This window comes from Equus asinus, chromosome 1 (genome assembly GCF_041296235.1).
Source record: "Equus asinus isolate D_3611 breed Donkey chromosome 1, EquAss-T2T_v2, whole genome shotgun sequence".
NCBI classification, from domain to species: Eukaryota; Metazoa; Chordata; class Mammalia; order Perissodactyla; family Equidae; genus Equus; species Equus asinus.
Genome location: NC_091790.1, coordinates 36,399,865 through 36,412,517, shown reverse-complemented (window position 1 = coordinate 36,412,517; position 12,653 = coordinate 36,399,865). Strand labels below are relative to the sequence as shown.

The 12,653-nt window shown below is 39.2% G+C and overlaps 1 protein-coding gene across 24 annotated transcripts in view; it reads right to left on the bottom strand.

The window, feature by feature from the left end:
- The window catches only part of SYNE1 (spectrin repeat containing nuclear envelope protein 1), a 445,076-nt gene that overhangs the window by 231,879 nt on the left and 200,544 nt on the right, over positions 1 to 12,653 (bottom strand). For all 24 annotated transcript variants that reach the window (XM_070488115.1, XM_070487809.1, XM_044761490.2 and 21 more), the window contains 5 exons: positions 12,015 to 12,170; positions 8,275 to 8,566; positions 7,287 to 7,459; positions 4,483 to 4,792; positions 3,157 to 3,321 (listed from right to left, as the gene is read on the bottom strand). In XM_070488115.1, coding sequence (XP_070344216.1) covers positions 3,157 to 3,321; positions 4,483 to 4,792; positions 7,287 to 7,459; positions 8,275 to 8,566; positions 12,015 to 12,170 — 1,096 coding nt within the window. The remainder of the gene's footprint in view (positions 1 to 3,156; positions 3,322 to 4,482; positions 4,793 to 7,286; positions 7,460 to 8,274; positions 8,567 to 12,014; positions 12,171 to 12,653) is intronic.

Below are 12,653 nucleotides of genomic sequence, written 5' to 3'. Positions count from 1 at the left end.
ATATATTAACATATCTGTTGCTAAAGCCAGGATTCTGTTAGAATTACTACAAAAGTATGACTTCACTCCCAGATTAAATAGAAGGAAAAGATGATTATTAGGGAAAAAAACTTCAAGAAGAAAATCAATTACAAATTAACAGGTGTAGAAAATATATGGGTGTTAAGTATGAAGCATGCTTAATAAATTGTTAAGCATAAAATGTCTTAACTCATCTATATAATATAGTTCACATTTCATTATATTAGATTGAAATAAATATATCTTCCACGGTTATATACAAGAGAGCCACGTTTTAGTATAGATCATGTACAGGTATTTAGTTATTTAGTAGTCCAAAGCACCATCACATGAAATCCTTACACAGCTGGCATTTAATAACGTATCCATCCTTCCTTCAGCAGCAGGATTTTAAAAACCTTCCTTATTTATCAGTGCATATAGTAAGTAGTGATTTGATAAAGAAAAATTGTAACTTTTTAAAAAAAGCTATGTGAACTATTAATTTGAATACTTATAATTTACCTTTAAGAGTGATTTCAAATTTGGAGGTCAAGGGGTATCAACTGCCAAAAATCAGTTTCCAAAATACTCTCTAATGCATTATCCTAGTTTTCTTTGGCAATAAAATGGGGCATTTCAATATTTGCAATCGCTAATTCTACTTGCCCAGATTTTGAATGAGGATATCATCATTTTAAAGTGTTTTGAAATGGCTTTTAGACATGTTTCCTTGTCTTGTAGGTAAACTCTTTAAAAGTATCCTGTGCATATACACACATGTATACACACATATCCTCACACACAAACAATTGGTCTTGAAGTTGCCTACTCGGCGGTTAGCCCTGGAGGTGGGGAGCGATGACATTAAAGGACAGAGGAGGAGCTTCTGTCTTTCCTCCAGGGTTTCTCCTCACCGACACATCGGCCTACATTCAGGCCTGACCTGGATTTCCGAGAGGCAACCCTGCCAGCCTTCACTTTCTCCTTCCCAAATTCCAATTTCTTTCTGCCAGCTCTTTCTTTCATATTTCCTACATTTTTAAAGTATTTTTTAAAAAAGAGTATTTGGCAACCTAGGAAGTAAGCTTTGTAAAGGAATTCTCATTTTTCTCACATCGACATTTCAAGACATTAGTCCATCCTTGCTATCTCTTATTCCAACCTATCATTCACTCCTAAATCCATGCAGTCTGGTTTCTCGTCTCATCTGGCTGTGCAGATGGCTCTTGGTGGTAGCCAAATAGCCTAACTGCCAAGTCCAGTGGACATTCTTTGGTCCTCCTCTTAATGGCAGCCTCTTGCTGCTTCTGTGATGCTGACCATGTCTTTCACTAAGGGACTTGGTGGGACCACACCTTCCTGGTCCTCCTTTTTTAATTGTTTCTCCTCTCTTTTCTCCACCTCCTTTTCAAACCCTCTTCTGTGGCCCCTTAAATATCGACAGTGCCCAGGTTTAGGTCCTGTGCCCATTGTTCTCTTTGCTTTATATATTGATCTTGGTTTCATCGACTCTGATGGTTTCACCTACAAATTATATGCTGATCGCTCCAATCTTATGTCTTTGATCCAGCTTCCTAACCTGAAATTCAGACCTGAACATTCAACTGCCTCCTGGATATCACCACATCACAGTTCAAATCCCATCTGTGCACAATTAAACTCACCATCTTTCCTCCTCTGTAACCCATCTCCTCTGCATGTACTTGTTTTCCTCAGATGGAGATAGCTCTGTTGACTCTAGGTAAAGTCTTCACCATCGCCCTTGACTTTTCCCACATTGTCACTCCATAGCCAATTAAATCACTCACTTACCAAATCCACTGGATCTTATTGAATGCATTCTACGTGTCAAGCCTGATGCTAATGTTTTATGTGTATGAGTTAATTTAGCCTTCAGAACTACTTTATGAGGCAGGTACTATTGTTATTCTTATTTTTCCAATTAAGAGATTGAGGCTTGAGGACATTAAGTGACTTGCCCAAAGACACAGCTAACCAATCAGTAGAAGCAGGATGCAGCACTGGGTCTCTGTGCTCAGACCCTAAACTCTAAAAGTATAGCAAGCTATCATTACACTTGGTATATCATTTTATAAAAATCAGTTTGTGCATTTCCTTTCAACACTGTGAGCTCCTTGAAAGATGCAGAGCACAGATTGAATAAATGGGTAGACGGGTGGATGGATAGATGGATGAATAAATTAAAATATTACTGAGAAATGTGTCAAAGAAGTATTTGAAAGAATCACAAGATAATAAAAACAAAAAGTGACTTTATGTGATTATCTCATTTAAAACCTACATAGTCATCATAAGATTTAAATAAGATAAGCACTTAGAAGTAAACTCACAAAATATAGTCATTATTGTTATCATTAACTATGATTTTTATGTTCTGATCTCCAGGGATTCAGAACACAATTTGAGTCTTAAATTTCTGACCATAATTACACTATTTATCATCAACATTTCTCATTTAAAATTAAGCCATTGAGGATTTCACCATTGCTTAATTTTTAGATTAAAGGCAATTATCTTCCACAGAGGGGAAATGATTGCAATTTAATATTCAAGCAACTAGAAATATGCTAACAGACGCTAAGATCTCTGACTCCCTCAGATGTGTGAATTTCTAAGCTTTAAGTTGTCCTTATAAGGAGCAAACTAGATGTTAATGTTAATGTCCTATAAATGTCTTTAAATGTTTTCCCTTTTGTTGTCATACTGTTGGCTAGGAAAGCAGAATAAAACATCTAGAATGACATTTCCAAGTTATTGTTCAAATACATTTAACTGAATTACTTTATAAACTTTTCTTCCACTGTGCTTGAAAATAGTATCCAGTTCTTTGAGCCTACCAAGCTAGCAGATATTTCATAGCCTCTCATACTACAGCAATAAGTACACTTGCATACAGAAGAAAACATAGAAAATGTTCCATCTTGCTTACAAGTGCAAAGTGTTTTGGATTCTTTTTTTTCTCTTACTTATGTTTAGAATTGGTGAGGTGCAAGGTAATAAACACCAACAAATAGAAAATAGGAAGGAAACATTTTGAATAAAAGAATCTTATCCAAAGAATTGTCATCACAGGTATGTCGTACTCAAGAACCAATGAAACGATGAAGTTACAATATCTATTTATTTTCTGACCTTAATTTTAGACAACTTTTTCTGGGTGGCTAATGAGTCTCCAGACATATCTGACCACCGGTGAAGTTCCTCCTTTGCTGAATGGAGCCAATCTGTGAATTCCTGGACTGCATCCAAATACATTAGATGGTCTTTCACGATCTCTTCCACTTTCCTCATTTTCTCCTGGTAAACAAAGAAAAGGTTATTTTAACTGTAGTCACTATTGACAATGTGAAATCAGACAAGACAACAGGTCTGATATAGTGATCTCAGAAGATTTCATTATTCTCGAATTTTCTCTATGTTTAATGTCTTAAAATAAAAATATCAAATCTTAATTAGACTGAAAGACTTTGAGGAAGAAACCATTTTTTGCTATAAGTTTACTTCTGTCCAGCTTTGCATGAAAATCTATGCTTAATGAATGCTGACTAACATCTCTAATAATCCACTTAATAATTATAATAACTATTTTTATTATTTAAGCCATTATTTGTGTTGGTTTTGTGTACAGCACTCTGCTCAGCATGTTAAATTCATTTGCTCATTTAATCCTCACAACAGCTCTGTCTTGTAAATGCTATTATTATCAGCATTTTACAGGAAAGGACACTTACAGGGGTTACAGAGCCTATGTAACATGCCCAAAGTCATGTGTCCAAAAAAATACCAAAGTCAGAATTCATATTTAGGTCTTTTTGACTCCAGAGGCATAGCTCTTAATCATTGCCAAGGCAAAAATTAACATAAACTAACACATATGTTAATAATTGTAGTAGAAATAATATGAAGAGAGTTCCCAAAAGGAAAACCAAGAAAGGGAAAGAAAAACCTTTCCCTTATTTTAACATCGTCGCAAATATACAAAAGAAAGTAAAGATTCAGATAGAGAATTAAAAATAATCTTGATATTACATGAAGGAGCCTACATCTTGGAGAATACAAAAATGCAGTTTTTACTAAGATGGGAAATGAATGAAAAACTTAGTACATGACTGAAATCTGGGAGCTAAATAAACTCACATTTAACACAACAACTATAAGTGGCAGCAAACGAAAAAGAACTTCAAACACTGATATTTGAGACTCAGACAATCTTACAAAGAAAAGAAACAGGTTGACTAACATTCTAAGTGAACGTCAAAAAACAAAGAATAAAAAATAATCCCAAGATTACAGAAAGAGAAAACTTCATGGGCATCTGCAGCTGAGAAATGATATTTACATAATAACAGTTCACTAAATGTACAAATAGTTTTAGAGCAGCCAATTCTCCAATAATCTAACCCATAGCCTATTCTTTACCTGAGCCTTGAAGTTCTTTCCTCAATACAAAGCACTAACCTTGGCAACAGTCATTATATCATTGAACTGTGTTTTCAGTTCCTCTTGAGCTGCTTCCTTGAAAGACTCGTCCTCAGTCTTCAGGCAGAGCTCCCTGGACTTTGTGATGAGGCGGTGCAGGACTTGGGCATGTTCTTCCCCCTCAGACACGACGGACTGAAAGTGGTCCAGAAGGGCGAACTTCTCTTTCAGACCTGGCTGCGCTTTCAAGGGATGTTCCACTTTTTGGTCCACTAATTCCATCCACTGCTCCAACTGGTTTTTCCATTCTAGATAGTCATTCCATTGGCTAATCACAGCCTCTAAAGTGCTAGAATTAATGTCACATATTATAAAAATAAGTTATCTTGATATCTTTACTGAAAAACCAATTATGAGGACACGGCATCCACATAAGCCATTTTACTGAATATTATTGTAAGTGATGAAAATGCTGCTCTTAAGTGCAGGGAGAAACACTACTTCACCAAGCCACAACAGAGTTTCTTCAAATGAAAGTGAATCCACGTCCACATTTGAAGTAAGATGTTGTAGTCATATATGCATATGGAGATTTGTCTTCCAGATGCTAACTGTCCTAAGTGAACGGACAAATTTATGTGTTGTGTTGTTAAAAATCAGCACTGGGTTATCATCAATTAAATTTCATTTAATGTATATCAATTCTTAATTTTTCTTTTTTTTGAGGAAGATTAGCCCTGAGCTAACTGCTGCCAATCCTCCTCTTTTTGCTGAGGAAGGGTGGCTCTGAGCTAACATCTGTGCCCATCTTCCTCTACTTTATATGTGGGATGCCTACCACAGCATGGCGTGCCAAGCAGTGCCATGTTCACACCTGGGATCCGAACTAGTGAACCCCGGGCCAGTGAAGTGGGACATGCACACTTAACCACTGCGCCACCAGGCCAGACCCAATTCTTAATTTTCTCAGGCTCAGTTTATCTTATTAAAATCAGATGGTAACGACTTATTGACTGGAATTTAAAATGTAAGGTATTCTTTCTAGGTAAATAATATCATTAGATTGATTTTCACCTAAGGATACATATATGTACAATGTTTAGTGTTGAATGTATGAAAGAATGAAGACTCAATATATTTATAATATAAGAAATACAGTCACAAATGTAATAGTCAAGAAGACAACTCTTCAGAGAGTCAAGTAAAAGGCACTCCAGGCTGGCATTTTAAAATTTTAAATTATTCAGCTTTACAAACTATTCTAAACTTATCATCAGTGACCACTCCCAGCCTCCTTTGCATGCAGTCCTATGATCCTGGAGTTATATCTTTGGTAAATATACTTCTAGCATTTGTTCAACTTGTTCCTTTTGCATCAATAGGAACCTCATCATTCATGCCTCAAAGTCCTATTCTTTCCTCAAAGGATTTTCTAGAAACCCCAAATCAATCTCGCCTGCCAGAAGCCACCCCAGGCCCTGTGTTCTCCTACAGTCCACAGTGTCTTAGTAACACAATCTGAGTCAGAGTTTTTTGGACTGTATCCTACTCTAACTTCTAAACACTCAGAGGGCAAAAACTACTTTGTTTTGCTTCATTATTTTAGCACACAATTTGAACATTGCTACTGCTCAATATATAGCTGTCGAATTTAATTTCTTGCTGAAAGAAGAGTCAAGGGTCTGAATCTTCTTCTTGTATTTAACATTTTGCCCTAACATCCAAAAAACATTCACCCATGTTCCTGTTCACTTGTATGAAGCTGGCCTGTGGCCAAGCTTTGGGAAGTTTAGTTCATGCTCCAGCAGCCAACTATACAGGATAATAAAACCATAGGAACTGATTTTTTTTCTTTGCTGACCACTATGAGTTATTACTAAGATTAAAAGTCCTACTGACTTTGGGAGTCACCACCTGTGCTCTATATTAAAAGAAAAGAACAAAACCTAACCTCTCAAATTTTAGTGGTACTCATGGCTCATTGTTTACATTGCAGTGTTTTTTGTTTTGTTTTGTGATGCACTTGAATCTTTTATTCATCTATTGATTATTATTGTATTGCGCATGCACGTCTTCAGTGACCTAAAAGCATATATAACTTCAGAATATAACTCCTGGAACGTATTTCAGTACCATTCTGACCGAAGGTCATTTGTCTGACAAGCCAGCCAGATCATCTGTGGATACTCTGAGACGAGGGAGGGAGGCAAAGATCTTCCACTCGTTAATGTAGCAGCACCACCACCACCTGGTCTAACAGTCGGTACCTTCTCTCCTTTCTCATCAGCATCTGGTGCGGGCTTCTCACCAGAGCCTCTACAGGGATTCTGAGTGGGTCAATGGTTGGGTGAGAATGTCCCACACACTGTAGGACCTTAGCTCTCGTGGCCTCAGTCTCTAAATGCCAGGATACCCCCTCACTGTCACAATCAAAAATGCCCCACACATTTCCTCAACCCTAAAGTGGGTGACATTACTTTGAATTGAGAAAAAAGATTTGTTCTTAAGCTCAACACTTGCCAACAAATTAATTTCCTGTATGTTCCTTTAAAAAGCTTAAAGTTATTAAAGACCATATATCCTTCCTTTGATGAATTGAAAATAGATATTTTACTGAGCCCACGTTGTGTGCAAGATTCCATGTGAGATATTATGGGAGATGTAAACATCACACACACCAGTCCTTACGGAAAAGACAATGTAGGCAAAGACAGGCATGCCTACAACTAGCTAAAATGATACGCTTGGTAACTCTACACAGGACAGCCTCAGCACTGCTCCATCATTTTACTAAACCTCTGGGCTTTATTTAGGCAAATCAACACTAAAAACAGTCTCTGTACCTCTGAGCACGGACAGAAGAGCTCATGATGTCAGCCCACACGTCTTTGAGGGTCTGTAGCTGAGTCTGAATCACCTTCTGACCTTCTTTGTTGCTACTTCTCAAGGCCTGCTCCCCTTTGCCAATGGCCATGTTCAACTTAACTTCTCCTTCACCCTTCATCAGGAGAATATCCTATAAGGGAAGAATGAATACTTGTGAGTGGGATTATTAACACCTGATATTTTCAAAAATGTTAAGTTTCCCATGAGAATTAAGGTAGGGAAGACCTTACTAACTTTAAGATAAAAACAACGAACTCTGCATCCTTTTGCACTATAATACTTTACTTAAACATTACATATCAGGAACCTTGGAGTCAAAGATTAACTCCAATTTAAATTCTTGGAAAACTTTGGGCCACTAGCGTAGAAACTGGAACGATATTCAATTTGGTTTCAGAGTAAATAAAATTATTTTGGAAATAAAGACACACTTGTGAAAAACCTAACAGTCCCCCTACCTCCATTGCCTGGCTAATTGCTGTCTTTCAAGGTCACCTTCACTGACTGCAGTCTGGGTTGGTGATCTCTTTTGTGTTTTAAACACACCTGATTGCTTCAATCCCTGTATAAACGTTATACTGCAGGTAACAATGCACACGTTGGTCTCTCTTGTTAGACTGTCAACTCCTAGAAAGCAAGGACTAGCATCTATCTCTATATTCCCAGCAGCTTGCACAGTGCTTGGAGTAAAGTAGCCATTCCATAACATTGGCTGAATATTCACTAAATGACATTAAAAGTGATTTCAAAGTTACTAAAACAAAAACATTCCTTTACATAGAGTAAAAATGACCCCTCCATATCTTTTTTGCCCAGGCTCTCTACTTTGCCCACATAATCCTCATTTAGAGGCTCACAGAACAAGCAGGACCCAACTCAAACATTTGTGAATCTAATCAAATCTGTCTTCCGAAGTTGTGGGTGTCTGGCCGGTGCCACACGCACCTGGATCTGTAACAGCCGTTTCTCCAAGGTGTCCTTGCTCCCAGTGGTGCTCTCTGCACAGGCCAGCCTGTCTTGAACGTCTTTCACCCAGGACCACATGCTCCGCAGCGCCTCCTCCAGGGCTTCGTGCTCCTGCAGGGCCACCTGGCAGCTTCGCAGTTTCTCTTTGGTCATCCTGAGCAAGTTCTGGTAGTTAGAGAGGAGCTGGGAGCACAGGCGTCCCTCTTTCCCAGCACCGTGGCCTTCTTCGCTGAGAACCTGCCCTCTCTGCGAAAGCTTATCAAGAGACTCTCTAAAGAAAACGGAAAAAAACAAAATTTAATTCTGACATTCGGGAGTGCAGGGGAGTGACAAATGAATGTTGATACTGGAGCAGGAACCAGAAACCAGACAAGAGCTCACAGCTGACATGCCTTTAAAATGAAGATTCTGGGGACCTGGCTGGCTACCTGCATTCTCTATGGTTTCTCCGACTGCAGTCAACATACATCCGGGGATTTGATTCAATCTGTGCTGTGCCTAAATCCACACCCAGTGTATTACTAGGAGTTCACTTCAGAAAATAGCCAGGGCCTGCCTCTCCAGGCTCATCTCTAGCATCTCTCCGTTCCTATTTAATGCTCTAACCTTGAATAGCTCCCTGAAATTCCCCCAAACACTCTGCTCTTTTGTATATACAAGGAGATTTCTCCTTCATGAAAATTGTTCCGCTCTCCTCTGCTTCTTTCCTGGCTGGCTCTTCAACTCTCAGAACAGGCCTCACATCTCCAGGAGGCATCAGGAAGCCCTGAGAGAGAGGAGAGAGCATGGGACCCCTCTTCCATGTGGCCTCTGCCCTGCTACCTCATACACCCTGCCTGTCTCCATCCACAAGGCTTTCGCCTTCTAGAAGCCAAAGCTACCACATTTGACTCCTATCCCCAGGACCCAACACAACGACTGGCAGAAATAAAGCTAAAACAAAAAGTTTCTTTGAAAAGGCCATTTTATGGGTGCTTCTGGGTTTCCTCGTTGTATCTGAGGGAATTTACTCATCTCAGTTTGGAGTTATGTTAATCAGGACGAGGAAAAACGGAATCATGTGTGTCTGGGTTGGCTTTATCCTGTTCTGAAGTCTGATCAGTACATCTATCAGGAAATGCCTGGGATACCAGAATGGAGAGTGCAGATGTCTGAACACAAACTGTTGTGAGTACAAGAAAAAGAATATGAAGCCTGTCTCCTACAATGTCTCAATTTTTTCCTGAGCAGCTACTATGTACCAGCATCCTATGGGCCTTCGGGAGATAAATAAGACATATAATATTACATCTGCTCTAAAATATATTTCTTATAGTTGTAGTCTGGTGAGACAAGGAGGTGGCTTAAGCAACGACGTGAGTTTAATAATTCAGGACAACAGATATCACCTGTTACTACCAGAGAACTGCTGAATGGATGTTAAAATTCAATGATTCTCAAGACTGGGGTCCTTTTAAAACTACAAGGTACAGCATATCCCCCCAAAATATTTGAAGTACTGGAAATATTATGATGAAAAAAATCCACAAGACTGAGAGGAGCAAGCAATAAGAAAGTCAGGCTGTAAGTGAACAAAAGTGAGGCCATCTTGTTTCGCTAATTGGCCCCAGCCTCTCCTCTGTGTGACTACTTGCTGCCCTGCACCTACTCTAAAAACTTCACATGCTCTCCTAATCTATGGCCTCTCACTTATGCATGTGCTCCCTGATAGCTTGATAAATTAAAACTTTGTTCTATGAGTGTCTCTCCAGGAACACGCTACAGGTAGGAAACACAGCTAACAAGGCATCTATCACAGCTGACAGAAGAAGGGAACAATGAAACACCCTGGAGTCCACCATGCCTGAAGGAAACCCTCTCCTTACTGCTCATTTTCTCTACATAACTGCCTCAAGATTCTGTAATCCTTGAAGATGGGTTTTTGAGATATTAGTCACCTGTCTTCTGATTTGCTGGCTAATCTAATTAAACTTCCTTTCTTATTCTCTAAATCATTGTGGTTAATTGGCTCAGATTGCAGTGAGCAGGGCAAGCTCATTGCTCGGTATCAAGGTGACCCAGCCGGATAACCTGAGGGACCAGCAGAGTGTATTAGGATTGTCTGGAGAAGCAGCCAGTTAGAAATAAGCTGGGAGCAAACACACCTAAGATTCTTAGCATCTGGTTCTGGGATTCCAGAATACCAGAGAGTAACAGTTCAAGAAGGAGTGCATGCTTATCAAGGTCAAAAAGCTGCAATTATTAGAAAAACAATGGGGAGTAAAGAAAAACATTGAATTTGGTGATGAAGGGTATTCAGGCCACTTTCTCCAGGGTAGTAAAGTCATATGTCTGTAATATGTAATAAAGTCATCTTAAAAGTTTGGAAGGAGGAGAGAAGCAGGTCCCAGACCAGAGTCAAGATCTAAAAGGCAAAGAAAGTGCAGTGTAATTTTCAGAAAGTTATATAGCTAGAACGATGCTATTATTCAGTCAATCCAGCAAATATTTTCTATTTTTCTGGCACCATAACAGACAATACGAATGTAAGGATGATACAGACCTGAAGGTCCCTGGCCTTGAGGGACTCACTGTTGGGCTTGGGTTGCCTCGAGTCCATAAATTGTTTACTCTACAGTCAGGGCCCACAGGAATGGGACCAAGGCATTCCAGGAAAACTTTATAACAGTCGTCAAACCAGCACATCAACAACTGTTGTGGATATGGGTTCTGTTTGTGCATTTGTTTGCATGTTTGTTTTTTAAGACAAGGAATACTTAAGTATGTTTGACCGAAAAGAGGACTCGGCAGAAACACGGAACACGCATGATCTGAATCAGGCAATTTTTATTCAATTGATCACTGTGGCTGATTTGTCTCATTAAGCGGGCTGGGTGCTAGCTGTGCTGCGTCACAGATGAGAGCATCTGCTCTTGAAGAGGGCAGGTAAGGGGTGTGGGGTCAAGCTGCACTCTCCTGATGAGGGTGTTCTATCTTTTAATGGAAGAGTTCCAATGAGGCAACTAAAAATGCCAGAGGTGGAGCATGAACTTAGCAAGCAGAGCCCTCAAGGTAGTGGAGTCAAAAGCATAGGTCAGCGAACTTTGCCTGGGAAAGGAGCCAGAAACGTTGGCCCAGGAGGGAAGAAATGAGGAGACAAACACTGCAGTGGAGCAGAGGAACCTCCAGGACAGTCAGACTGAATGACTGTACCTGTGGCTTTACTAAGAATATTAGGAGGATGGAGTGTATTGGAAACGGAACTGGAGGCTGAAGTGTGCGATGAGTATATGGAAATTGGGGTCGATAGCATTATTTTTGTAAATGAAGAGTATCTTTATAATCACTGTGCATTTGTGGTATTCTATTCTTCAAATCAGCTTTATCTTATCTTAATAGATCCTTATGATAACCCCTAAAAGGAAATTACAGCATTACTAACACAATGTTTAAAGGCTAATATCAATAAGTAAAGGAAATGAGTGACCTGCCCAATTTGTTGAGCAAAGGGAGGTGGAACTGCGATGCAGATCAGCTCCTTACTTCCATCCGTGTGCTCTCTGGAAAATACCTCATTGCCATAAAAAACACTGCACAACCATTTGTATTCTAGACATTCAGGGATATGAACATAGAACCAGCACGCATCAACCAACCAACCAACAATCAAACCAAATAACCAACCAACCAACCAATGACATGCGAGTAGGGAAAGGACCCAGCCCATTTCTGTACCATACCTTGCAGCCAGGAGTTCTCCCAGAAACATTTCAACTTTATGGACTTCATTTTTCTTCTCAGGAATGTGCTGTTTACTCTCTCCTAAATTTTCTGTACTTAACCTTTCATCCATTTCACGGATCCATAAGTTCAGTTTTCTGTGCTGATCCTCAAAACTAAAGAAAAGGAAGATACCTTAGAGAAATTATGTGCCCATTATAATAAATAAATTCTAATATCTGAGGTAACAATAGCTATGACAATTAAGATTGCATGAGTTTTCAAGTATGGAAGAAAACTCAACAATAAGCCCATTGAAATTATCACTTATTTCAATAAAAAAATGACAAATCATGGAAATTTCTTTTGAGATCTACACAGAAAAAGAATCACCCTATTTTGCTGACTTGATTTCCTGGTAATCACAGCTGGTAATTACCAGCACAATTTCATCCCCATGTCAATATGCACTTAACTCCATATCTTACTACAAAGACTCTGAATTGGGGTCAGTGGATAAGTGGGTCAGTGGAAGCCCTGGGAAAAGAAGAGAAAGTCATCTCTGTGTCTTTCTTGTATCTTAATTTGCTTGTATCTTATGTGGATTTTCAGTCATGTTTGTATTTTACTGGGATATGAATAAGGCCCATGAGCACAAG